Genomic DNA, 25,904 nt, shown 5'->3' with positions numbered 1-25,904 from the left:
CCCCCGCTGGGCTAATCGATCGCCGGATCCAACCTTTCTTTAGGCCATCATCGAGGTATTCTCGGAGCGTCTCCAGCTCTGGCCCGCCGAGAGGGTAGACTGGGCTCCACGGTGGCTCCTTACCTTCGATCAGTTTGATCTTGTGCTCCATAGGGTGGTGTTCAGGGAGCAACCCCGCCTTCTCAGCATCGAAGACGTCAGCGTACGGTTGGTACTGCAATGGCAGGTGGACCTCTTCCGGCCCGCCTGCGATGCTGGGTAGGCCACCCATCACCACCCCCACTCGCCGTCGCCCTAATGCCCGGGGCCTTAGCACGCCGTAGTTCCCCCCGGCCTCCTTAGCCGCCTCGTAGAACTCCTCCGGCCCCACCTCCTCTATAGGGTTTGGGTTCCCCGGGAATTGCCAGGTTCCCCCTTGGTATCCAATCGTGGGGTCAGTGCTCGCTAGCCATGGGTAGCCCAGGATGACGTTCACATCTAATCCCTCGAATGCGCACGCTACGAACTGGTGACGGGCCGTCAACGAGCGCCCCTCACTGTCAGTCGCCCTCACCTCCAGTTTGTGTGTACCGTACGTCCAGACCTCCCTTCCCTCGAGGGTCGTCAGGCCATCCTGAACTCCGCCTTGTGGTTCCCATCCGCACTCCACAGCGAGAGACTGGCGTACGCAGTTCTCTTTAGCCCCGCTGTCGATAAGGGCCCTCTCAACTCTCTCCACCCCGCCTGCTGTCATGACTGTAATTGGTATCACAAGCCGGCGCCGTTGAGGGTTGACCTCGTCGTTGTCCCGGCGTTGGTAGGCGGTTGATATCACCGCCGGGACTCCGCTTTTCCCGTCAGGTCTGGACAGCTGGGCGATATGTGACCCTTCTTGTTGCAGTTGTAGCAGACGGCCTCGGGGCACTGAGCCAGGTGATGCTCGGCCGACCCGCAACCGTGGCAGCCGTTGCCCCGCCGGTCCGTTCTGGGCCCCGCTGGCGTCCTGTTTGGACTGGTGGTTGGGTCTCCCCGCGGATCCTCTCTCCTGGTGCTTGCGGACGGGGCTCCCCCCTCGTTTCCGCGGCTCTGGGTTCCTGCCCCTCTAGCCCTTGCCGCTGACCAAGGGCTGCGACCTAGGTCATCCCCGGTGGCCTTGAGGGCCCCGTCGGTCCTCCTACGGGTCGACCGCCTCTCGGCCAACCGGTGGGCGTTTTCAATCCGAGTTGCGAGTGATAGTAGGCCTTGCCGCGTCTCGGGGACCTCGTCTCGTTGGAGGAGGTTGCGTTGGACCTCCTCCCTTAGCTTGGCGTAGAGGTTGTCTCTCCGCTGCTTCTCGTCGTCGATCCGGAGCTCCAGCTCTAGGGTGTCAAGGTACGCTGCGAAGTCTTCTGCCGACTGGTGGTCCCCTTGCCTTGCGGAGTTGTAGGACGTTATAGCGTCAAAGTTCCGGTTCGCTGGGTCGATGATGGAGTCCATGATCCAAACCTTGAACTCGTCCCACGTAGTATTCCCCAGCCCCTCACGTCTCTCGTGACGCTCCCACTTCGCCGCCGGCCCGGCGGCGAAGGACATGACGCAGAAGTCGATCTTGCCCTGGTCGGTGGGGAAGTAAGCCCCAGCGTCGATCCTAAGCCTGCGGTCGGCCCCCGCTATAAAGGCTTGGGCCTCCCCAACCCCTCACAGGGCTCCTAAAGGGGAGCAAGAAGGGAAAGAAGAGTAGGCTGTTCTTGTAGAACGGTGAGGTAGCAGAGGCTTTTCGGACGCTAAAGGAAGCCTTTACGTCCGCTCTGCTCCTCTGCCACTTTAATCCTAGTCAGCCTATAAGGTTATAGACGGACGGTTTAGGAATGGGTATTGTAGCAATCCTAACCTAGCTGTACATAGATGAAGCAGGGGTGACGCGACCCCATTGCCTTCTACTTAAGGATGCTTAAGGACGTAGAGCCATTATGGCGGCCTTTAATCATTAGCGTCACTACATGCAGGATAGCAATTTCCTAGTGATAGTGAGGACTGATCATAATAATCTGGTTTACTTCATGAAGAAAGTATCCATTAATAACCGGCAGGCTCATTAGATTGAATTCCTAGCAGGATTCGATTTCCAAATAGAAAGCGGGTCGCCGAGTGCCCACGAGGTCTCAAGCCAGCTGTGCTCCCTCAGATGTCCCACACCAGATGCAGTCGCCAGAATCGTCAGGCTCTGACTCGAATCAAGCGACCGCACGCAAACGAGGCTTTAGCCAAGTCACATCTTCCCCTTCTCGCAACGAGCGGCTCATCAACCGAGGCTGGGAAAGATCAAGGCAGCCATTCGAAACGCCATGATGCACAGTTATGCACCCAGAGATGTTTATTAGAGGTACAGATGGGAGGTATCTTAGTCGAGTGTTGTCCAAACGTGAAGCTTCATCGTCGGGGTCTAGATTTCATCAAACACCCCATCACCTCGGAGGATTTGATGGGTTTACTAAAGGCACAACTGGACGAAAACATGACCGATGCATGCCCCTTGGATATTGCGGGGCATACGGTGTGCCGTTTAAACTCATTTGTGCTAAATATGGCTATGTTGTCGTTGGGAAAGGGACCACATCGGGCCTCTGGAAAGAAGTCTCCCGCGAAGCGCAGGTATATCAAATCCTGCAGAAGGCTCAAGCATCCGCTGTTCCTGTCTTCCTCGGTACAATCGACCTGGCAAAAAAAAAAAATCTTCATGGGGTTGGGGAGATCCGTCACATGCTCGTCATGGGCTGGGGGGGCGATAGCATTGCAACGATGGAACTGACTCCGGGGCTTCTTAGAGATATTCACAAATCGAATAAGGACATCGAAGCCTTGGGAATCGTCCACGAAGACCTTCGGCCTGAAAATGTTCTTTGGAATGAAGAACTTGGGCGGGCATTAATTATCGACTTTCACCGACCTACATTAAGATGTAGGCCAGTTCTAAAGCGACCACGCGAAGATGCAAAGCGTTTACGTGTTCTATGAGAGGCAGTCTTTTAGCTTTTTGTATTTCAATAGCGATCGCATACTACATGATAATGAAGCGTTTCGTTAATTGGTATCAATGTCCGATGCGGTTTCTTTTACGTGGTAATTTCGTTCGGTAACAAGACGATGTATCTCATGTAGTAGATCTTCGCTACACATATGGCACCTTCGATCCTTCAAGTGCTTCTCCCGAAAGTGCCTAATTCGCTATATTTCTGCGATCGACGATGAGTTGGAAGCATTGCCATAACATTGAAAACACAGTTCCTTTAGGAGTGGTTGTGGAACCACCGACAACAGGGACGGTCTCGACACTTCCTTTAGCGGTAGCTGCGGAGCCACCTACGACGGGAACGGCCTCGACACTTCCTTTAGGAGTGGTTGCGGAAGAAGTTGCGACAGGGACGGCCTCGACACTCCCTTTAGGGGTAGTTGCGGAAGCAGTTGCAACGGGGCAGTAAGTGGTGTAGTCAACAACGACAACGGTAGCTACAAATGGGACAGTTGTGTATGGGCAGTCTACCACTGTTGCGGCGCAGGAGCTGATAGTGGACGTGGTTGTCTTGTAGACAGTAGACGTCGTGTATGGAACATCGCTGGTGGCTGCCTGAGCATGGATAGTCTGAAGGACGGTTCCGGTAGGTGATCCGCTAACGGGGCAGTAAGTTGTGTAGCCGATGATGGTATCTGTTACAGTGATAGGAGCCGTGGTATAAGGGCAGTTTGTAACCGTTGGTTTGCAAGAAGAGATGATAGATGTGACAGTAGTGTAAACCGTTGAGGATGTGTAGGACGACGCGGTATCAGTAGCGCCGGACAACGTCTCGGATGCGGAAGAATCAACTGCAGTAGGAGAGGAAGTCTCGGTTGTGGAAGAATGAACGGTAGTAGGAGGTGAAGTATCGGTTGTGGAAGAATCGACGGTATTAGGAGAGGACGGTCCGGAGGTAGAAGCAGTACCAATGGTCGTTGAAGATCTGTGGTGATTGGAAATTAGAGAGCGAACAGAGTTCCGAAACGGGATGGAAACTTACATTCTGAGAATGCAGGTCTTCGTGCTGGTACCGCTAGTGAGCGTGGTAAGGCCGCTTGTGGTGGCAGTGGCAGAGGCAGAGGTGCTGGTAGAACTGACATTGGCGTTAGGCTTAAGCAAAGTAACTTCGTCAGCAATAGAGCCATCCTTTCCAAGCACGAAGGCGAATTTCATTGCAGTAGAGTTGAAAAAGGTGAGCTTGTTGAATCCGTAGTGTGTCATATCAAGGACAGCGGTCTTGGGCTGTATCTTTCCAGATAGAATACTGTGGCTTTCGATATTACCAGCCATGCCGTTGATAATATGCGTCATCGAAACACCTGGATTGGTCCTGTAGGTGTTTTGGTTGATGACAGAGCCTGAGTCGACAGCTCCAGTAGACGTAAGAGGGTACATACGCTCATAATAATGAATATGGCCAGACAAATAAGCGTCCACACCATTCTGGAGCATCAGATTTTGGAAAGCTGCTCTGATATACGTTTGGTATGACGAGGTGCTTGAACTCCACATTGGACGATGGCTCATGGCAATGACCCAGGGAGTCTTGGTACGGTTGACGCTAGCAAGATCCTTTGCCAACCACTGATACTGCTCGTATCCGGTATTATCTTGCCAGGTGCCATCGATTCTGCCAAAAGGTCCACTATCTGTAGGATAGGTCTCCGTCTTCAGAGGGTGAGATTCGCCATTCTTAAGGTCTCGTACAAAGGGCCATTCAGGGCTGTACGCGTAATCTGTTTCACCGTCGATAGAAACAAAGTGGGCAAGGCCGTAGTCGAAGGAGTACCAGAAGTTTCCTACGCCACCAGTTTCATCTCCAGGCATTTTGAAGCGGTTCATATAGGCGGTGAAGTTTCTAATATAATTAGCATGTGCCATCTTGAAGATAATACAAGCAGTATAAAATTCGTTGTCAGTTCTTACCTCTGGGATTCTGGACAACTGTAATAAGTGAGGTAGTTTGTAGAGTTGCCAGTTGAGTTTGCTTTGTTATCGTTGAGGTAAGCAGATAATTCGTGATGGCCGCCATCAAATTCGGCACATGCTGCTTCGTGGTTACCAGGCAGAACCATGTAAGGCACCTTGGTAGTAATGGTGTTGGCCCATTGTTGCCAAAGATCCCAGTTAGACTCGTACAGGGAGCTCATGTCACCGCCGCGTGGGCTTCCTTGGGTGGGAACCTCTCCCTCGGGGAGTGGCTCAAGGTAATCCGGGTTGTCGACCACGCCACCAGGGAACTGGGAAGAAGAGCCGTTATAGCACAACGGCCAGCTGGATTCGCAGGGAATGATACCGGAGTACCAATCATCTGCATAACTGATATCTCCACCGTGCCAAGCAAAGGCAACTCCATCGTCGACGGCGAGGCTCATCTGCGTAAGTGTTCCACCGGCATTGGTATACCCCATGTCGTTTAAGACAGCCACAGAAAACTCGCCTTCCTGTCCTGCAGCACGAGCTGTAGTAAATTTCTCGACATCCGAAACAGTGGTACCATTGGCAGCAGGAATCTGGTAATAATACGTTGTGCCTGGTTGCAAGTTCTTGATTGGGACCTCGTGGAACCATTGGCTACATAGGGTGACAGAGGAAATAAGAGAGCAAGGTGGAGTTCGGTCATATCTAAACATCAATCCAACGTCAGAATACTGTATGGCTCAACGTAAGTGAAGGAGAGCTAACATACGTGTGAGAATTTCCAGTTGCAGTTTTGTACAGCTTGTTAGGATCAGTACCCCATTTGACAGATGGGGCAACACCTAAACTGAACGGAGTCTGGTAGTGGATGTTCATCCCATCTGGAAGATATGCTAATGATATGACATTGACATTGTTCGTGGGGTTTTCCGAAGCCGGTTTGACAGCAGGAGGCTCAACGAGGCGTTGGTAGCCCTTGCCATTGCCATTGATGGTCGGGTCAACCCAGTCGCCAATAGGGACATCGGGGCCGGTATACGGATACACAGTATCAACCACAGGCGCTGGCACTGCGTTCGTCGCTGTCGACAGTGCGCCGAGTACAAATAGCGCTGTTGTTGTTTTCATCGTAGATGTAGAGAGTGACAGTGGCAATGATGCCAAACGAAAGGACTGGTTCAAGAGATCCCAAGTTGCCGGACAATTGAAATGAGAGTATAGAACAAACTCTGCGCGCGACAAAAAAAACCCGAGGAATTGAAGCCAACTTGCATTGTGTATATATATATCGAAGGGTACATACACTATACCTTACGAGAAGCTCTATCCAAGGGAAAGAAAACCAGGTCAGTGGTTGTTGTCAGCGACAAGGACTATTACCAACTGCTAGATGCTAAGCCAATAAATTATTCTAGCCTCTACACTAATCGAAGAATGATATCGAAGCTCAAGATCGGGTACAGCCGGCAGACAATCAGAGGTGAGCTGTGGTGAACGTGGGGTGTAGGGGTGCAAAGCAAACGGCATTCTCCACCAATTTCGGTTGCCAATAAATGCTTGGATGTATGTGGCGCTAGACCTCCTCCCATGACAAGCTTCCTGCAACTATCTTGGCAAGGAAATAACGTATTTCACATGCGAGCTGCGCACAAGCGAGCTACGCACGACAACACCAAAACGCGTCAACTTGACAGCAGACAACACAAGCTAAATCCTCTAATCGAGAGGGTAGAATACTATCAGCTATTCAAGCACTTAAACAACATCAATTTAATAGTGTCCGAGCCGCTGCAATGTCGTACGATGTATCACCTAGAACTCTCGCTAGCAGAATGAATGGAATATCTTCCTGACGCAACTATACCGCTAACTCACGTAAGTTGACTCTGTACGAAGAGTTAGCTCTCGTTTGGTACATCCTCAACCTAGACTCATGTGGATTTTCACCCTAGCCACAAGCCGTACAAGAAATTGCTAACCTTCTACTCTCTAAACGAGGCGAGAGCCCTATTAGGAAGAACTAGACTACCAACTTCATTAAGCGTCGTACGGAAATCAAAGCAAAGTTCAGTTGGAAGTACGATTATAAATGAGCAAAATGTGAAGATCCTAAGATAACTCAAGGGTGGTTCTCTCTCGTACGAAACATAGTCGCAAAATATGGCATCTTAGAGCAGGATATCTACAACTTTGATGAAGTAGGTTTTGTAATAGGAGTTATTACTACTGCAAAGGTAGTTACAAGCTTAGAAGCAAAGAGCTGTCCGAAGACTATACAGCTAGGGAATAGAGAGTAGGTGTCAATTATCTAAGGTGTCAATTTATACGGATGGGCACTTCTGCCGTTCATCATTTTCAAGGCGTAGAATCACCTCTCTGCTTAGTACGAGGACTCGGGATTACCAGATGATTGGGTAATTACACTAAGTGAGAATGGGTGGACTTCAAATTCAATTAGGTATGAGTGGATTTAACACTACGATCGACATACAAACAGTCGTTCAATCGGAACCTATCGCCTTCTCATTCTTAATGGACATAAGAGCCACCTCTTAGCTCAATTTCAACACTACTGTACAGAACGGAAGATAATCACCCTCTGTCCCACTACACTCCTCGCACATCCTTCAGCCACTTGATGTTAGCTGCTTTGCTCTGCTAAAGCTTTGGTACAGACGTTAGATTGAAACCTTCATACGAAACCAGCTAAACCATATTACGAAGCTTGAGTTTCTCTCTGCATTTAAAGAAGCATTCAAAGCTGCATTTACAGAGCAGAACATTAAGAGTGGGTTCCGAGCTACAGGACTAGTTCCGTACGACCCGCAGAATGTTCTCTCTTACTTAAATCTACACTTAAGAACTCCAACTCCTCCTATAGTTAAGAGTAACAATTAGACTTCAAAGTCTCCTCAAACTATAAGTGAGCTTGACTTTCAAACAGAGAACCGCATTATACAGCATCAGAATAGCTCTCCTAGCTCAATTAACGCACTAAGCCGGCTTGCTAAAAGAGCTTAGGTTATGATGTATTCTGTTGTTCTACTCAAGGCAGAAGTTAAGGCTCTACAAGTGGCAAATGAACAGAAAAACAGGAGGGAAAGAAAGCGCAAGAGGCGTATAATGCAAGGGGGTAGTCTCTCCGTACGAGATGGAGAGGATATCCTTTAGAGTGCCGAGGTTGATGCTCAAGTCCGAACGGAGGTGGCAAGTGAGAGTAGTCGGCAGGTGGGCTCTAAGGGCCCACAGCGGCGCTGTGGCACATATGGTACTATAGAACATAATGCCCGTACGTGCGAGAGGCGCCAGGAATCAATTGCAATTGAATAAGAGCCATTATGTAGGGTGGTGGTAGTGTAGTAGTAGGAATAGTCAATTTTTGATGTTGTCATGCGCAGCTCGCTTGTGTGCGCAGCTCGCATGTGAAATAAGTTGCTGACTTTATAATTGTTCTTTGAGCATGAGAATATTTGAACAGGTTACGTATTGCGACATCAGGATACCCCAACTGTTGAGGGAAGCTAAAAATGCGCACTCTTCTCCGAACTACATATGTCACGACACCCACATGCATCATCCCGGATCGACGCCCTTGACTCGTTTGACCCACGTGAATTCCTCGAACAGGCTCTTCATCAGTTTCCAACACCTCAGCAGTGGGAGACGTGTATAGTAAAGAGTATACTATCTATCGCCGTGCATGTTTCTTACTCCGTACATGTTCTATAAGGTGCCGAGAGCCGTGATTCGCCGCTAACCTTTCCTAATTTATCGTCGTTGCAGCCCAATTTTGCTTCGCTGTATACACTTCTCCCAACACTAATGAATAGACTGTTCGGGGAATGCACGTGGGGCTTACCTGGGCAATAGCTCCGTTTTATAGAGCCTTGGGATCTATTGGAAACACCCGTATTTTTGTGCTGTGTATAAACACACGCATTTCTCATGTTCCAACTTAGCACCAGAAACAACCCTCAACTTTGTTGAGTTTTAGAGTTCAACGTATTTCATCATGGTTTCCTTCACGCTTGTTGCAACATACTTGTTGCCCTTTGCTGCTGTCTTAAGCTCAGTTAATGCTGGGGACAGCTCCCCAGTGGACTGGGATAACTGTGATGAGATTCGAACCATCAGCACGACTGCCAGCACGACTGCCAGCACAACTGCAGACCCAACTACTACTACTAGTGCTTCACCTACATCTACCGCCGCCACATTTTCTGGCCCGGGTTACCTCGAGGGATACTACGACGGAATCCATAAGGGTTGTCTCATCACAGCTGGCACCTGGTATGCTGGAGTATGCGCCAAAATCACAGCTATCCCACTCGGTAAGTGTCCTCGACTGTCTTTCGGCCCTCCCCTCCTGTTTACGATACTAATGCTTGAAAAACATAGATAATGGCTTCACTATCTCGACTAGCAAAGGTCCATGTGCCGTGACCGACTCAGTAATCAACTGCGCAGCGGGTACAACACCTAGTGTATTCAACGTAAGTTTCCATGTGAGAACCCCGTTACACGGATGCCTAGCACCTGTGCTGATTTTCTGATGTAGCAAATCGATGGCCTTCTTGCATATGGCGGCAGCTCGGCGTGGTACGTCCCAGCCGTGCCAAACCCAGCACAGATTGTGTCCCAGATTCCCGGCCCTGTTGCTGTTACCTTCCAGTGGTTGGGACACTAGGTGATAAGGGAGGTTGTAGAGTAGTCACTGTATGAATTGTCAATCCAAGGATATCGGACGGATATAACGGGTATTGAGATCAAATCTCTTAATAAATCAATTTCCATTGCCGTTGATAGCTTTAATCGCACGGATATTGACTCATGTAGACGTGATGAGGCTAGAAGATCCCGATAAAATCCCAATGGATCTTACTTGATTTGTCCACTGTGAGATATCGTCTTCCGCGTCTTGCATCCTATGTTGTCAGAGTCTCATCGCTATCTTAGTGAAATATTATGTCAACACAGTGCACCACTCCGTATCGATGCATGAGAAAAAGCTAGGCATACTCCACAGTCGCGACAACTGGTTCCGATCCCTTGTTATTAACAGTGTCCCCGATAATGTCCCAGGAATCGCATCTGATAGATAGATTCCGCCTAGCTGCGCAACTTAACTGTCACGGTTTATACGTGGATCACTTCGGCTGTGGCAAAGAGGTCTCTTCAATACCGATGGGCTTCGGGATCTTGGAGTCAGCAAAGTCATCTCACTTCCCTAACGCATCATTCGGAAAGAGATGGAAATCGTTCTAGAAGGAAGACCGAGAAATGTAGAGATGGGAGCTTCGCTCTTCACCCTCACCCTGCTCATCGTACTCACCCTTGCTCACCCTTAGTCGTCCTTGCTCACCCAGCTCACCCATGGCCGCCTCCACCGGAAATTGTCGCTGGATGAGACGACTTTAAAGTCCTTGTTGATGGAAACTTGATAACGAATTGCTATATCGCGTGAGTGGTTCCAAGACCAATGGAGCTCTTTTTGGCATCCCGTCCGCTCTACCATATTGAAGCTTGCATAAAATCAAATTAATGGCCCCAATAGTGCAAATAGGCATACCCCGGGGTCTGGGTCCCTAGCCGCCCGAAGCGTAAAGCGAGGGTGAGGCGGGGGTGAGCAGGGCGATCAAGGCGAAGCAATGTTCTCGTGTCAATTTCGTGTCCATAAAGCTTGGACGAAACTATTTTTAACCTAAGTAAGATATTGCTTCCCCGCCTTTCTTTCCATCCTCGTCTCCCATATGGAGGCTAGGGTAGTAGAAATCCCCGCACCGGATAATAAACTTTTGGAAGCATACTGCTGGCGTAGACCATATGTGGAGCTTTACACGAAGCAATGTAAGCTATAACGTATTTCACAAAGGAGTCGGACACACAAGCGGGTCGAACACTGAATTTCTCACTCATAATCAAGAAATTTAGAAGATAATAACTCAACAACAACTTAATAATATATATTAAAAGTATGTTTCTAGCTTTTTATACTTCGTTGAATTCCTACTTAATTATCTAGGAATAATCTACAGTATCTCGTTAAGTTGATAAACGATTAGTCGATTTCTAGATAACTCGATAACTTTCTTCATATCCTTCCATTTTTCATACAAATCATGATACACACGATATTGAGTCCCTTTTTCCGATTATCGACTTAAACTAATTACTAGACTACTCTTAGAATACCTTCAAAATGCCTTCGAAAAAGCGCTATTCTATGACTCTCGAACAGCGAAAAGCCCTCTGAACCTAGCATTGATCTCACCATCCGAAACCTATACAAAAGGCCACTATACAGTGGTTCCTCAAGAATACAATCATCAACTTAACTAATCTACAGTCTCAGAATCCCTTAGCTCTCAATTTTCAGACCTTGACGATACTCCTAATACTCTAGAAACAAACAGCTTTAAAGCTTAGCATCGCCATGCTATCGCCTAGCCTGAATTAGAAGCTGCTCTTTACAACTAGTAGAGGCTTATTGAAGAGCGTGGCAGTATTACAACTATAGAAATCTTACAATCAAAGGCGAAGATTAACTAGAATCAGCTACCACAATACCGTAGACTACCTACGCTAGAATTTAGTACGGATGGATTGTAAAGTTTCGACAACAGCATAATAATATATTATATCGAACTCTATACGGCAAAGCTAGATCTATTAGTGTCACTACAGAAGAACAAATGAAGGCTATACAAACTATTATAGGGGAGTTTTTAGAGGATAATATTTACAACATAGATGAGACTGGGCTTTACTAGAGGATGAGACCTTCAAAGGGCTTTATAACACGATCAATTCTAGGACAGAAGAAGGACAAAGCATGCATATTAGTAGCCATTAGTGTTAATGCTACTAGAACAGATCGACTTCCTCTTTGGTTTATTAGAAAGGCTAAAAAGCCTTGAGCTTTACAACACGTTAATGTAGGGCAATGGGTGGGGTTTAGAGGCAGAATAAGAAGGCTTAGATGAATTAATTTGTTATAGCAGATTCGCTAAATGTGTAAGGATGCCTTCTAAGGAGCAGACTCCGGGTAGCTGCGAGGTCATGTGTGATCATTTGGCTGCGCTAACCGAGTCGGATGGGTTTCGGTGTAATGGTGGGTACACCAGATGTGAGAATCTAGCACCCAAGGAAGGGATGATTTTACTAAGACAACACACTGTCTTAGGAAAAAGAGCCAAAGGGTCATAGCTTAGACTATTCCACAACGCAGCAATCAGGTGTATGATGTAGTGGACTGGTTTAGACAAGTGTAACGCTGACTTCTAAATGATAGAAGACACAGAGGTTCTCTTGCGTAAAGGTTTACTTATCAGAGGAGGCAGGGGATCAGACACAAAGGCTTCAAGTAACACGTTACTAGTATATAACAAATATTGTATTGAGTTGAGCACGAAGCTCCTATCTAAGGAAATACTATCTACTTATATAGTGGCGTCGTGCCTCATGGGTAATCTGGATAGTTGGCGGATAGCTAGATATTCAGGATAGTTTGTGGATAGCTCAACTATCCAATATCCACTAGTTTCTGCAACTATCCATTAGCCCCGTCACATGGCAGCCTACCCCGCTTCCCACTGTGACTCACACGTCACGTTATGTGACTCACACGTCACGTTACTAGGCCCTGGCCCTGTAACCATGACATCATGTTACTATAGCCGTAACAACAAGTTGTAACAAATGTTGAGTCTGAGAACTCAGGGATAAGTCAGAGGTTAGTACCTCACTGACTTTTCAGAAACAAGGAGTAACAAGATCAATGCTTGGAAGCTTGGAAAAGACGTGGAAGTATGTGATAGTCGATTTACTGTATTGTCTGCTTGCCCTTTCTTAAGGAAAGGACAATCCTATTTATGCTAAAGGAGTGTAGTTCTCTCATTTTCCAAGACTTTCCATGACTAGCCAGGCTTGGTAACTGTAGTCGACGTAAGAGAATCCCATAGAAGCATCTCCTAGGTTCCTAGCCTATAGGAAGTGAAAGGAGGTCCAAGGTCAGAGTACCACTATAGACAAATTATGTCATAACTTAACCAATCGTGGGTAACTAAGGAGCGATGACATGTAATGAATCATAGATGGTTGTAGAAGCTTTTGGAGCTATCGTTCATGTTCCTAGGCCTCTAGTTGATAGAGATATGTCATGTGTAGTATTAGCCCAGTAACTAAGGATGTCATGTAATGAATCATAGAGGGTTGTAGAGATATGCTATGTGGTCATATCGGCCCAGTAACTAAGGAGCAATGATGTGTAATGAATCATAGAGGGTTGTAGCAATCGTTGAGTAGTATTGCTCTTGTTGTTGGTGTGACAAGCCAAAATATGTATAGTGACTTGTAGGTTTGAGGAGGAGATTTCTAAGTTTGCTCTTGAGTTTGATAGCAAACTGAGTGCAACGAATGTCAGTATGACACTTGTGGCTAAGGATACAGCCGTAATCCCCATAACAACTGTAATAACCATAATAACCGTAACAACCGTAACAACCGTAACAACCGTAACAACCGTAACAACCGTAACAACCGTAACAACCGTAACAACCGTAACAACCGTAACAACCGTAACAACCGTAACAAGCTGTGACAAGCTGTGAGCTGTAATCGTAACAACTCTGACCTTGGACCTCCTTTTACTTCCTATAGGCTAGGAACCCAAGAGATGGTTCTATGGGATTCTCTTACGTTCACTACATGATTAATGATTAGCAAGCTAGTTGTGGGTCGCACTTGATTTCTAACACACTTACCAAGCCTGGTTAGTCATGGAAAGTCATGGAAAATGAGAGAACTACACTCCTTTGGCATAAATAGGATTGCCCTTTCCTTAAGAAAGGGCAAGCAGACAATACAGTAAATCGACTATCACATAATTCCACGTCTTTTCCAAGCTTCCAAGCATTGATCTTGTTACTTCTTGTTTCTGAAAAGTCAGTGAGGTGCTAACCTCTGACTTATCCCTGAGTTCTCAGACTCAACATTTGTTACAACTTGTCTAAACCACTCCACTACATCATATACTTGATTGCTGCGTTGTGGAATAGTCTAAGCTACAACTCTTTGGCTCTGTTTCCTAAGACAGTGTGTTGTCTTAGTAAAATCATCCCTTCCTTGGGTGGCTAGATTCTCACATCTGGTGCACCCACCATTACATCTGATGCTCAAGATGATGATGATGAGGAGCCCTAGCGTCCTTTGCTCACTACACAGAATGCTATACAAGCCCTCTAAGTTCTGATTGAGTTCTCAGAATCTAAAAATAGTGGCATCACGGATCCAGCATCATGTTTGCGCTCTTTAGAGCCCATGGAGAGGCAATTAGTGGCCAAACAGGCCAAGACTTGGTTCAAGGCACGTTAGATGGATGGATGGTTTAGTTAAGGGGCTACTTCGGGTCTACTTCAGATCACTTTCTAACTCGATATTACGATAACTCGATATATTTATGCATGACCAATTACATCAGTGTTGCCCGAGTAGTACTCGCCGTGAGTAGTACTCGCCGAGTACCCGAGTACTACTGTACTCAGGTGATATTTTTGAGTACTCGGTGAGTCCCCGAGTACTACTCCGAGTACTCCGAGTACTGCCAAGCCCTTGGCAAAGAGGGGTAATATAGATCGTAGAATAGAATAGATAATTGAAGCTTTCTTCCACTTGAGCGTTCTGTATTGCTTCCTACAATGAGTGACTCTTCGCTATCGCCGGTGCCGGCTGAGTATCAGTCTGATGCTTTAGAGCTGCTGCCCCTTATTCCGATGCTGATGCCGCATATGCCTCTAAGACTTCAATTACCTGAGTCTACGTCAATCCTCTTTTTAAAAGGGCTATTCTACCGTACTTTATTAGATACAATACCTGCTAGAGTCCAATACCAATGCCTTCAAACTGATTGTAACTAAAGAGCCAGACAACGAGTAATCTTTGGAAGCATCTTAAAAAGATGCACCCATCTGTGTATACAGAATACGAGATCAATTAGAAGCTCGTCAACGCCGTCTACTTCTGCTTCTGCTTCTACTTCTACTTCTGCTTTTTTCCAGCCCCGCCAAGCACCTAATAACGCACCAAGCTCGTCGAAATATAGAGAGCTTATACTCTCTTTTGTGGTATCAAATAACCTACCGCTACGCCTTGTGGAAAGCCACTCATTCCGGCAATTAGTTCATCATCTAAACCCTACTGTTTTAACAGTAGGTAGAACTACAATCGGACGGGATCTATATCGTCTATTCTGCTATCATAAAGCACGGCTTCAAGTAGAGCTACAGCAGCATGTTATAAATGGTGGACGACTATCCATAACAACTGATACTTGGTCTGCTCGGAACTACTCTGAATACGCAGCAGTTACTGTACACTGGATAAATGACAATTGGCAAATGAGAACTACGACACTTGACATTATACACCTTCAAGAGCCGATCCACTCTGGTGAATACCTTGCTGAATAGATGATGAGTGTAACAGATGATGAGTGTAACAGATGATTATAATATCACGCCTGCTATCTTCACAGTTACAAGAGATAATGCGTCATCGAATACAACAATGCTATTAGAGTATGAGAGACTGGAATCAATAGCCCCTACTTCCTTGAAACAACCATGGGCTTTTACAGCAAAAGCAGGAGACGTACGCTGTATTGGGCATATTATCAACATTGCTGTTCAAGCTGCTTTAGCTTCCTTAAAGGCAACGCCTGACGAAAGGGTAGAGGCATACCGGCTTGAGGTTGGGGCTGCATGAATACCAACTGGAATATCAACTGCTGCTGAATACGAAATTATAACTGTTCTTGCAAAGCTACGGCGTCATATATATGTGTTTCGGAACCGCCGTGGGTGGAAAGATGCCTTGAAGAGTCAGTGTAAAGCTATAGGTATTCAAGTCCGTCAGTTAGCACTTGATATGCCAGTCCGCTGGAGCTCAACTTATCAAATGATCGATATAGCTTTAAAGCTTCAGGCTCCGATTACAGCTTTATGTGCATCACAGCAACTTGATATTAGTATGAGGAATATTGCTTTAACAGCAATAGATTGGGCTACGTTACATGACTTATTGAAGCTATTCCATATCTTCGTCCGCCCAACCGAGAAGCTACAGGGCTCTTCTTACCCAACTCTCAACTACGCTGTTCCGCAGTATATGAGAATGATTAAGAAGCTTGAAGATATAAGAAGTGAGCTACCAGAACAGAGCCCAATTGCTACTGCTTCTTTAATTGCATTAAAGAAGCTTAATGATTACTATACTCTAGCTACAAATCAGCAACAGAGTCACTCTACAATTGCTACAATTTGTGATCCTCAGTATAACTTCAACGTCTTCAATATTATATGGAAAGACAGCACGCACTCAACTAGGAAGAATAGGGCAAAAGCACAGTGGCAGGACTGCTTCTATCGATATTCAGGCCGCGAGTCTGATATTCAAGCGGCAAACGTTATTAATAGTATTGAAGCTGAGGATGAGGATCTAGATACAGAGCAAGCTATAAATATTGATATAGACTCAGAAGATGAGCTATATGTATCACAAAGCTGCCACGATATTGAACCAGAATGGAAGCGATGGATGAAGGAGCCAACAGTTGGTAGGAATACAGATATTCTCAAGTATTGGCAGAGTAAGCAATACCAATATCCATTGATTGCTTCTATTGCGAAGGATCACCTAGCTATTCCAGCTACCTCAGCAGACTCAGAACGAGTATTTAGTGTTGGCGGTGATATTATCACAAAGAAACGGAACCGATTGTTGCCGCCTTCTACACTTAGATATCTGCTTTGCTTACGGAATTGGGGTGTTTTATCACAAGGCGACGACGAAGACAGCGGCGACGATACAGACAATAAGAGTTAGAATAGTATATATATATTTCAATTTTTACTTCTATTTCTATTTATATGCGAGTACTACTCGGGTATTCGAGTACCGGTACTCGAATACCGGTACTCGAGGATCCTCCGAGTAGTACTCGGAGCGGTACTCGGGCAACACTGAATTACATCGACTTAACTAGATAATACTGTAACGTACATGTATAGCGAAAGCGCCAAACAAGCGAAAGCGCCAAAATGATGCGGTGACCAAACCCCCCAACTAAATGTTAAATTCCTCAACAACAAAACATGCCCCATAAAAACGATGAAAGCCAATTAGTGCTAGCTATCCAGGCTATGCAAAGCGACCCAAAGTTACGCCTTCGAGTTGCTGCTAGGATCTATTCTGTGGACCACCGCAAGCTAGGTCGTCGTCTAGAAGGTGTACCTTCACGACGCGATATCCAAGCCAACTCACGGAAATTAACTAACCTAGAGGAGTCCGTCCTTGTTCAGTATATACTCGACCTAGCTGCCAAAGGGTTTCCTCCTCGGCTGTCTGTTGTTGAAGATATGGCAAGTCGACTACTTGCAACACGCGACGCGTCACGCGTTGGGTCGCGTTGGGCTTCAAACTTTGTTAAGCGGCGTGTAGAGCTCCAGACACGCTTTCAGCGCAAATACGACTACCAGAGGGCTAAGTGCGAAGATCCAGAAGTTATTAATGGCTGGTTTGAGCTTGTGCATAACACAATTGCGAAATATGGTATCGATGAAGCAGATATCTACAACTTTGATGAGACTGGGTTTATGATGGGCGTTATCTCAACTGCTATGGTTGTAACAAGCTCAGACGGGCGGGCAAAAGCAAAGAAGGTACAGCCTGGTAATCGGGAATGGGTTACAGTAATCCAAGGCGTTAGTTCTCAAGGTTGGGCAGTACCACCATTTATCATTGTTGCAGGCAAAAACCACCTTACATCTTGGTATGAGAATAGTGGATTTTCAAGCGATTGGGTGATTTCTGTTACTGAAAATGGCTGGACTACAAACGAGAGAGGCATGGATTGGATTCAGCACTTTGAGAAGCATACAAAGGCCCGGAGTGTTGGTGGTTATCGCTTGTTAGTCCTTGATGGTCATGAGAGCCACCACTCAGATGAGTTTGAGGAGTACTGCAAGGAACACAACATTATTACGCTTTGTATGCCTGCTCACTCTTCTCATCTACTCCAGCCACTTGATGTTGGCTGTTTCGGCCCGTTAAAGCAGGCCTATGGTCGGCAAATTGAAGATATGATGCAGGCTCATATTTCTCATATTACAAAGGATGACTTCTTTCCTGCCTTCCACGCTGCATTTAACACTACAATGACGGAAAGTAACATTCGAGGCGGGTTCCGAGGGGCAGGGCTTCTTCCATTTGACCCTGAGAGAGTGATATCTACACTTGATCTTAAGTTAAGGACACCAACGCCTCCAAGCTCCCGCCCAGGTACTGCTTGTAAGGACACAGGGAATACGGCTCTCCGTAGGTGCATATGGGAGTGCGAGTCGGAGGTGATGCTGTATTCTATCCTATAGGTCTACTACGAAGGATACAAAAAAGATGAAGGTGTCACCCTGTATGGCTGTTCCCTTAAAATACCCGAAACCGCTCCGACTCAGCTAGCTCCCTGTTTGCCTAAGGCTTCCTTACGTTATGTGCCTAAGGCTGTCAGTCGCGACTGACCCGTAACGGCCCCGAGTCTCGATGGCGCCACGTGACGGCCGTAACTACCCCGAGTAAGGAGGCATCCTTACACTGCTCAACCTTGGGTTTCTCAGACACCAAACAACCCAATTGAAGCTATGTCACAGTCTACATTTATTAAAACTCGGATTTCACGCCATCAAAATAGCTCTCTATGCAGCTGTTGACCAGTTTACAAAGGGTGCATCGCAAATAATGCATCAATTAGCACTGCTAAAGGCAGAGAACCAAAACCTACGACAGGCAAATGAAGTACTAAGCAAGCGCCGGAGAGCTAGGAAAACACGACTACAGCAAGGAGGATCACTTAGTCAACAAGGGGCGCAAGAGCTACAGGATGAGAGGGATGTTGTGCAGCAGGTAGAGCAGGAAATAAGGGCAAGCCGTGGTCGGAAGCCAAGGGAAGAAACCCGTGCCCGTCGCTGTGGCAAGTGTGGTGAGACTGGGCACAATGCGCGCACGTGTCAGATTGTAATAGACACCTCTGAGGAAGAGGACTCCGAGTAGTTTCAATTGATTTCTAATGTTGTGGTAGATTTATCGCAATGTTTGTCGTGAGGGTAGATAATTTTGGCGCTTTCGCTTGTTTGGCGCTTTCGCTATACATGTACGTTATCCATTAATTTTTGAGATATTAAGTGTAAGCGCTAATGTAGGCACTGAAATTTACACTAGGCTGTTATAATGGCTATCATGGATCCCTTCTGGGCAGTCTTAACGCTATGGACGAGTATCAGAAGACATTCGGCCTCGATGGTGCCGGTCCATTCACTGGGCTCATCTTCATTATCTACAATCTCGGTTCCCTTGCAGCACTCCCATTCTCTGGTTTTCTTTCTGACACCTGGGGCCGGCGGCTTACTATCTTTATCGGATGCACGGTTATCCTCCTGAGTCCGGAATTTAGACGGCAGCAAACCATCAGCCAATGTTTATTGCCGGTCGGTTCATTCTGGGCTTCGGCACCGCATTGGCTCAGGCAGCTGCTCCGGTCTACATCATTGAGGTTGCTCATCCTTCATACCGTGGCATTCAGGGTGGCATGTACAACAATTTTTGGTGGGTTGGAAACAGTAAGTCGAATCTGAGCCACCCGCTGTCTACATTTGCAATCAATACTGACCGACAGTAGCTATTTCTGGATGGACCACCTACGGCTGCAACCAGACCCTCAAGAACAGCTGGGCATGGCGTACACCCGTATTGGTTCAGTGCTTCCTGCCCATCGTCGTCATGGCCTGCGTATATTTCTTTCCCGTCACCAAGTTGGTTGATTACCCATGACCGTGAGGAAGAAGCTGCTGCGATCTTCGCCAAGTACCATTGCGACGATGACACCCATCATCCACTCGTCTCCCTTCAAGTGGACGATTCTGGAGCAGATGGCGCTGCACCGTGTGGAGAATCCCGGCTGGGACTTCCGCGAGCTTTTTGACACGCGCGCCTTCTGGTACAGAACCCTCATGGTTATCTGCATGGCATTCTTTGTCACCTCTTTCCTACCGGCCATGCTCAATACCGCCCGCATCCAAAGCTCCTCTACGCGGCTACTTCTCAATGCTATTAACCCCTTCTTCTCCCTCGGTGGTGCTATCTATGGTGCTACGCTGCTCGACAAGCTTGGTCGTCGCAAGATGCTCTTTTATGGCCTCTTCGGAGCTATGCTGTCATACGTCGCGCTCACCGCACTCACAGCCGAGAGTTCCAGCAACCCGGAGTTGGTTTATGGCGTATCGTTTTCATTTACCTTTTCGGTATCTCCTTCGCTTGGGGGTGGACGCCACTACAGGTTTTGTACTGTAATGATGTACGGTTACGCTCGCGCTACATCCCACTGAGCCAAAAAGACTACAGTATTCCGGCTCGCCCGGAATACGCGTAACACGCTTTATATACCACATGTACTGTAACGGCGGCACCCGTTACATGTACCCTGTGGGTTGTTTGGGAAACCGGACGCGCGCGAAAGGTGCGGGACTAAAGTATATCTTCCTTAATATCGCATCCATGACCAATAATTTTGGCATCTTGGTGGGCATTGGAACATTGGCTGGAAGCTCTACCTCGTGTTCATCGGCTGGCAGATTGTCGAGCTGTTTGTTGTCTTCTTTTGTTTGTCGAGACGGCGGGCAAGACATTGGAGGAGATGACGGACATCTTTGATGCGAGGAACCCTGTGCTCAGGAGTTTGGATAAGATTACTTATGATGAGGATGGAAAGGTTGTGAACGTCGAGCCTGCTACGAAGTACAGACTATAGACACAAAAATCTGCACCTCCTAGGCTAGCCTAGCACAACTTATCCCTATATAGCCCGAGAAAGCCACAGCTTCTGCCAGTAGGGGCTCTAGGTTAACGCGACATAGTCCTAGAGGATATTTACTCTATATTTTTGCAAACTAGCAGTCGGGGTCTAGGTCAAACACCCCTACATTCCCTTTAACGACACTATACTTTGTTCAAAGACACTCATTTCTATTTTTCCTACTATGTTACCACCTGCTACCAAGCTACAGAGCTACAACTCCGCAGCAAGGCCGTAGGGCACACTACACACCACACTCGCAGTGGCTTATAACATTAGACCAACCGGTCCCGCATACACCCCCTTTCGGGAGAACCTCCGAGGCACCGCCCTCTACTAGCAAACCTGACACCATCCCAACTAGCGGGGAAGGCGCTTAGTCAACGGGCCCTACAGCTACGCAAATACGCAAGAACTGCTCTCTAAGGTCATACTCTGTACATAAACCCATAGCTTAGCACATCCCCATACTCTTCGGGAGGTCTTAGGGCCGCGGGTTACACCCGCGTCCCGCTAGACGTAAATAAATATCATCATCATCATCATCATTCATCATGGGGATAGATAAGAGTAGAGTCATCTCCCAGAAAGCGATTGAATACTGACTCCACGTTCTCGTTGGATCTAACAACTGTACTTCGTAGTACTCGCCGTTAGAGGGGCTTCTCTCTCAATTCACGGTCGCTAGTCATACACCGAGGGCTCAAACCCCGCTTCTATCTCAACTGTGAAGGCTGTCGCCCAATCGGGCGCCTCAGACCGCCGGCGTCTCCCTTGGTTAGTTCTTGACGGACCAGCGCCAGAGTCATCATATAACGTAAATCAGGATTCCAATTAAGGGCCAGCAACCGTCTTCTATCTTCTATCTTTTATCTTCCATCTTCCAGTTATTCAGTAATGCCTCCAGTCACGTTATCCAACGGTGCGGACGCTGCCTCCGAAAAGTCGATTGATCTGCCTCTGTTTGACATCTGTCAAGAGACACCCGAGCTGGGGAGAGCAATTGTAAAATCAGCAGTCAAATGGGGGTTCTTGTGGATTGCCGGATCACCAGCATCTGAAAGTGGAGGTGATAGTGGACCATATGACCTCAATGAAGAAACTGTTGATCACGTATTTGATATATCACGATCCTTTTTCAAAGATTCCCCTGTTTCCGAGAAAGAAGAGTGCAGAATCAAAAACAACCGTGGCTTCGTCGGAATGCACGTTGAGAATCTCGATCCGACAAAACATAAACGAGGCGACTTCAAGCAAGCCTTCAACTTAGCTGATCCAGATCCCACCACTGGCCAATGGCGTCAATCAATTCCCACAACGTTCCAAGAGAATGATGCAGCGCTCCGCGACTTTCACGCCAGATGTCGCAGAATAGCCACCCGTATCCTTCGGCTCATCGCACTCGGTCTTTCAATCGAGGATGTTGACTGGCTGGTCCGATCTCACGAGAAGGCATCCCTTTCCGCACGCTTCCTCTACTATCCAGCACTTCCATCGGACTCTGACTATGACTCCGAAGCTGATATCCGAGCAGGGGCTCACTCAGATTATGGAAGTATTACCCTCCTTTTCACTCGGCCCAACCAACCAGGCCTCGAGATCCTAACCCCAGAGGGAAAAACATGGGCGAGCGTGCCAGTGTTCCCCGAAAATTACCATTCCAAGACCTTCCCGCCGATAGTTGTGAATATTGGGGACCTCTTGAGTTATTGGACCAATGGACTGCTCAAATCGACCGTCCATCGCGTTGTCGTCGCACCGCCTTCGGACAATGATAGCAAGGGCGATTCGGATCGGTTCTCAATAGCGATATTCGTACAGCCGGCGGATTATACCGTGTTGACGCCAATACCATCGCCACTCATAGAGGAGAGAGCGGCGGATTTCAAGGGCAAGATCGTGGGCCATGGTGGCGGCGTGGCAGATGCAGAGGCCCTGTCAGCTTTGACGGCCGGTCAACACTTGAGTTCCAGATTGCGCGCGACATACGGCAGCGTATACACAGAGGAGTGAGTTAACATATTGTGGGAAATAAATGGTGTCGGAGAACAGGGTAGGAGAGACAAATAGCAACCAATGTGAAATAGTTTCCATATTGTCCAATTGCCTTAGCTGCTGGTCCGTCGAACTGTTTTTGTCTGGTCAACGTAGTAAAAGCCAGGAGACTAAACACTTACCCAAGTCTGATTCATACCTAGAAAGCTGACACCAAGGCCTAGAGCTAGACTCACGCAAGCTGCGATACCCAAGGGCATCCGGTCCTGGTCCTGCCAACCTTCGAGATCGTAGCCGCCATTGCGAGGGCGAAACCAAAAGGTTTCAATGGCGAGAATAACGCCAAAGCAGATTGTCCAGTTACCAAGTAGGGACAGGAAATTGCTAATAACGCCTATTATCAACTAGCCTCCCGATCTAATTATCTAATTCTACCCCTCTTTCCCCCCTACGACTACCCCTCCTCCTCCTCCCCCAACCGATCCCACATCTTCCTACAAGTAGCATTCCCAAACCGATAACTCCCCCCATTCCCCTCAATATACTCCGCGACCCTCTTCCACGGGGTCTTCCCGCCCCTACCCCCCCCCCTCCCCTTCCCGCACCTAAACCTCTCCACCGCCTCCCGCAACAACCTCACATCCCCCTCCGTCCACTCCGGCCTCCGCACCCTCTCCTCTTTATGTTTGGTGAGCGTGCGGTAGCGACCGCGTAGCGTGGACTCGGCTTCGCTGAAGTTCCCGGCTTGTCGGATCGCGCGGTACGACATTCCGGCCCGTTTGGAGGTGATGAGGAATGCGTCTTTGGTGCTGCGGGTTTGCGGGTGGGGGGTGGAGGTGGGGGGATTTCGTGGTGGTGCTGGTGATGAGGAGTCCTGAATGTGTGAGTAATTGTCATCGGGGAAGAGGGAGGAGGGACGCACCTTAACCTCCCCCTCACTCCCCGTCCTCGCCTGCCTAGCCCGCTCAACACTAGGCGCGATAGCAACATACTGCCTCACCGGCCTCGTGGGCAACTTATGCCTACCCTTCACCTCCTCTCCCCTCTCCTGCTTCAACCCCTCTTGCAAACCCTGTATCTCCCCTCCAGCAGCCTGGAAAGGTCCATCATGCGTCGACACTGAGTCCAAGGATCCACACTCCGAGCTCGACGATCCAGAGAACGAGATCGACGACGAGCTGAGCGTGAGTGCTTTGGGTGACACGGTGCCTAGACCCGGTGTATCTGTCCAAGGCGGGAAGGCGGGGGCATTCGCACTGTTGCTGTCGTCGAAGAATGTGTATGGTAGTCCGTGGTGCGGAGGTAAGTTCTGCCCATGGCATTTAAGTGTATCCCCCCAGCGTTTCTCGCCATAACCCTGGCCCCCATCGTCGTTGGGGCTGAAATGCAGAATATCAGGTGACTGACCATCCTCACCCAGAGAGAACGAAGATAGCCTCCCCGTCTGCAGAGGTATAGGGATAAACTCGTCGTATGTGCATTGGCGGGTGAAATCAGATAGGGGGTTATTGTTATTATAATCCATTTTCCAAGTATTACTCTGGTTTGACGCTGCAGCAGTGGTGGCAAGGGCGCTCCAATACTCGCTCCCCTGTGTCTGCGAAATCTGGAATCCCTCCAGCGACGACGGCGGCGGCGGTGGAGGCCTGGAAGCGAATTTGCACGTCATGTGGTGGTAGGAAAGCACTTGTGTACTAAACCGCTGCTGCTGTTGCTGGAGCATCGCCTGTGTTTCAAAACCCCTCCCCACTGCCGCTGCTATGCTTGACACGCTGTTTTCGGTGGGGAAGGAAGTATACGCTCCCCCAAACGCTGACGCTGGTGTGGGGAATGGGAATGGGGGGTTCTTGGGCGTCCATCAGTATCGTGGTTATCATCCAAGTTGTATGTATAATCACATACCGAATACCCAGGACCACCGCCGCCGTGCTGGAAAAGTCCCTCTAGCCCCGTGGAAGCGGTATCCCAATCACTGTTATCCGCGATGAGGCCAGTCGACACGGACGGCATAGAGTGTGCTCCTCCGCCGGGGCCGGACAAAGAGTTAAACTCGCTCCCCGTCATCTCAACAAGGCCGCGGTGTTGTCGCGGCACGATTCTGTAAGGCCCACGAACGGACAAAGGACGGGGGTGTAAGTTGATATGCATTGTGGTTATGCCTCACCGCTCGTTCTGTCTTAGGTGGTTGCGGATGGGATCGGAAGGGTGAGAGCATCGATGTTTTGCGTTTTCCCTACGGCGATTGATGCACCATCCGGAGGTGCTGGGGAGAAGAACGTCGTATGTGCTGTGTAATGACTGACGGTTTTGAGGATGGGATCCTGCTTCTGCTTGTGCTGGTGCATGCGTTATACACAGCTCCTCCTCTGATTTAAGATTCTCTCAAACAGATATCCCCACCTACACGCCTGCGTCAGACACTCCCAGACCGCCAAAAGACCTCATGCTACGGCCCGTCAAGGTGAGATAGTTGCGTTCACTTACCATGGATTCAAAGTCCGCGGATGATGACTAGGTGGCTGAGAACACTCCACAGGAGTGGGGACGCGCCGTGCCGTCACAGAGGCACAGTCCGGTAACGGGGATGGGAGAGATGTGGATAATGAACCAAGATTTTGGACAACGGGGAGAAGTAGTGCATGGATAGGAATAGTGAAGACCTTTTCTCTAGTAGGAGGTATGTGAAGAATCATATATTCCCATTATCCACAGATCGTACGAAGAAACAATATTCGCCCACCTCGGCCCCGTAACCCCAAGTAGATTACAATGGAAAAACTGAGAGTCATAAATCACCCTTACCTACCCCCATCCAGATCCCCTTCCCCACCCCGTCTCGGGAGCCGCAAGCTCGCTCCCCTGCGGAAACGACCAACCACATTCGCTCTGTAAACTTCCAAGTTCATCTATCCATAACACCCCTATCCCCGCCACTACAGCGGGTTGGGAGAGGCTCAAGGCCGTTGGGGGGGAAGATCGACTAGCCCCCACCTCCACTCCTCTTCCGCAGCAACAGCGGCGGTGGGTCAGTTATTGAAAACGGGTAGCGGATGACATTTTACCAGTCCAGTCCAATATGTC

At 48.2% G+C, this 25,904-nt stretch overlaps 6 protein-coding genes across 6 annotated transcripts; 4 read left to right on the top strand and 2 right to left on the bottom strand.

Annotated features, from left to right (window-relative positions):
- Window positions 1-2,484: 2,484 nt before the first annotated feature.
- VC83_09082 (uncharacterized protein) lies at window positions 2,485-2,973 on the top strand (the record flags this gene model as incomplete). The annotated part of the gene is made up of 1 exon (XM_024472620.1): window positions 2,485-2,973. The coding sequence occupies one exon, from the start codon at window positions 2,485-2,487 to the stop codon at window positions 2,971-2,973; it is 489 nt and encodes a 162-aa protein (XP_024319917.1).
- Window positions 2,974-3,175: 202 nt separating this feature from the next.
- On the bottom strand, window positions 3,176-6,058 carry VC83_09081 (uncharacterized protein; the record flags this gene model as incomplete). Its single annotated transcript, XM_024472619.1, has 4 exons — window positions 3,176-3,953; window positions 4,011-4,868; window positions 4,937-5,635; window positions 5,700-6,058. The coding sequence occupies 4 exons, from the start codon at window positions 6,056-6,058 to the stop codon at window positions 3,176-3,178; spliced, it is 2,694 nt and encodes an 897-aa protein (XP_024319919.1).
- A 2,692-nt stretch (window positions 6,059-8,750) lies between these two features.
- On the top strand, window positions 8,751-9,688 carry RNY1 (ribonuclease T2-like). The gene is made up of 3 exons (XM_024472618.1): window positions 8,751-9,261; window positions 9,329-9,423; window positions 9,489-9,688. The coding sequence occupies exons 1-3, from the start codon at window positions 8,943-8,945 to the stop codon at window positions 9,615-9,617; spliced, it is 543 nt and encodes a 180-aa protein (XP_024319918.1). The 5' UTR covers window positions 8,751-8,942; the 3' UTR covers window positions 9,618-9,688.
- A 10,115-nt stretch (window positions 9,689-19,803) lies between these two features.
- On the top strand, window positions 19,804-20,361 carry VC83_09079 (uncharacterized protein; the record flags this gene model as incomplete). Its single annotated transcript, XM_024472617.1, has 1 exon — window positions 19,804-20,361. One exon carries the CDS (start codon window positions 19,804-19,806, stop codon window positions 20,359-20,361), a length of 558 nt encoding a protein of 185 aa, XP_024319912.1.
- Window positions 20,362-21,725: 1,364 nt separating this feature from the next.
- On the top strand, window positions 21,726-22,841 carry VC83_09078 (uncharacterized protein; the record flags this gene model as incomplete). The annotated part of the gene is made up of 1 exon (XM_024472616.1): window positions 21,726-22,841. One exon carries the CDS (start codon window positions 21,726-21,728, stop codon window positions 22,839-22,841), a length of 1,116 nt encoding a protein of 371 aa, XP_024319881.1.
- A 436-nt stretch (window positions 22,842-23,277) lies between these two features.
- VC83_09077 (uncharacterized protein) lies at window positions 23,278-25,573 on the bottom strand (the record flags this gene model as incomplete). Its single annotated transcript, XM_024472615.1, has 4 exons — window positions 25,308-25,573; window positions 24,726-25,223; window positions 23,746-24,669; window positions 23,278-23,697 (listed from the first exon to the last, which is right to left on the bottom strand). The coding sequence occupies exons 2-4, from the start codon at window positions 24,969-24,971 to the stop codon at window positions 23,278-23,280; spliced, it is 1,590 nt and encodes a 529-aa protein (XP_024319921.1). The 5' UTR covers window positions 24,972-25,223; window positions 25,308-25,573.
- Window positions 25,574-25,904: the final 331 nt, after the last annotated feature.

The sequence above is a fragment of the Pseudogymnoascus destructans genome (assembly GCF_001641265.1).
Source record: "Pseudogymnoascus destructans isolate 20631-21 unplaced genomic scaffold scaffold_33, whole genome shotgun sequence".
In the NCBI taxonomy this organism is placed as follows: Eukaryota; Fungi; Ascomycota; class Leotiomycetes; order Thelebolales; family Thelebolaceae; genus Pseudogymnoascus; species Pseudogymnoascus destructans.
The sequence above is the reverse complement of the archived record's forward strand: the minus strand, read 5'-3'. Positions and strand labels throughout refer to the sequence as shown.

Bases quoted from the DNA above. Each gene is read 5' to 3' on its own strand.
- RNY1 (XM_024472618.1), top strand. From the start codon at position 8,943: ATGGTTTCCTTCACGCTTGTTGCAACATACTTGTTGCCCTTTGCTGCT. The intron at 9,262-9,328 runs GTAAGTGTCCTC...TGAAAAACATAG, and splicing joins AATCACAGCTATCCCACTCG to ATAATGGCTTCACTATCTCG. The intron at 9,424-9,488 runs GTAAGTTTCCAT...TTTCTGATGTAG, and splicing joins CAACACCTAGTGTATTCAAC to CAAATCGATGGCCTTCTTGC.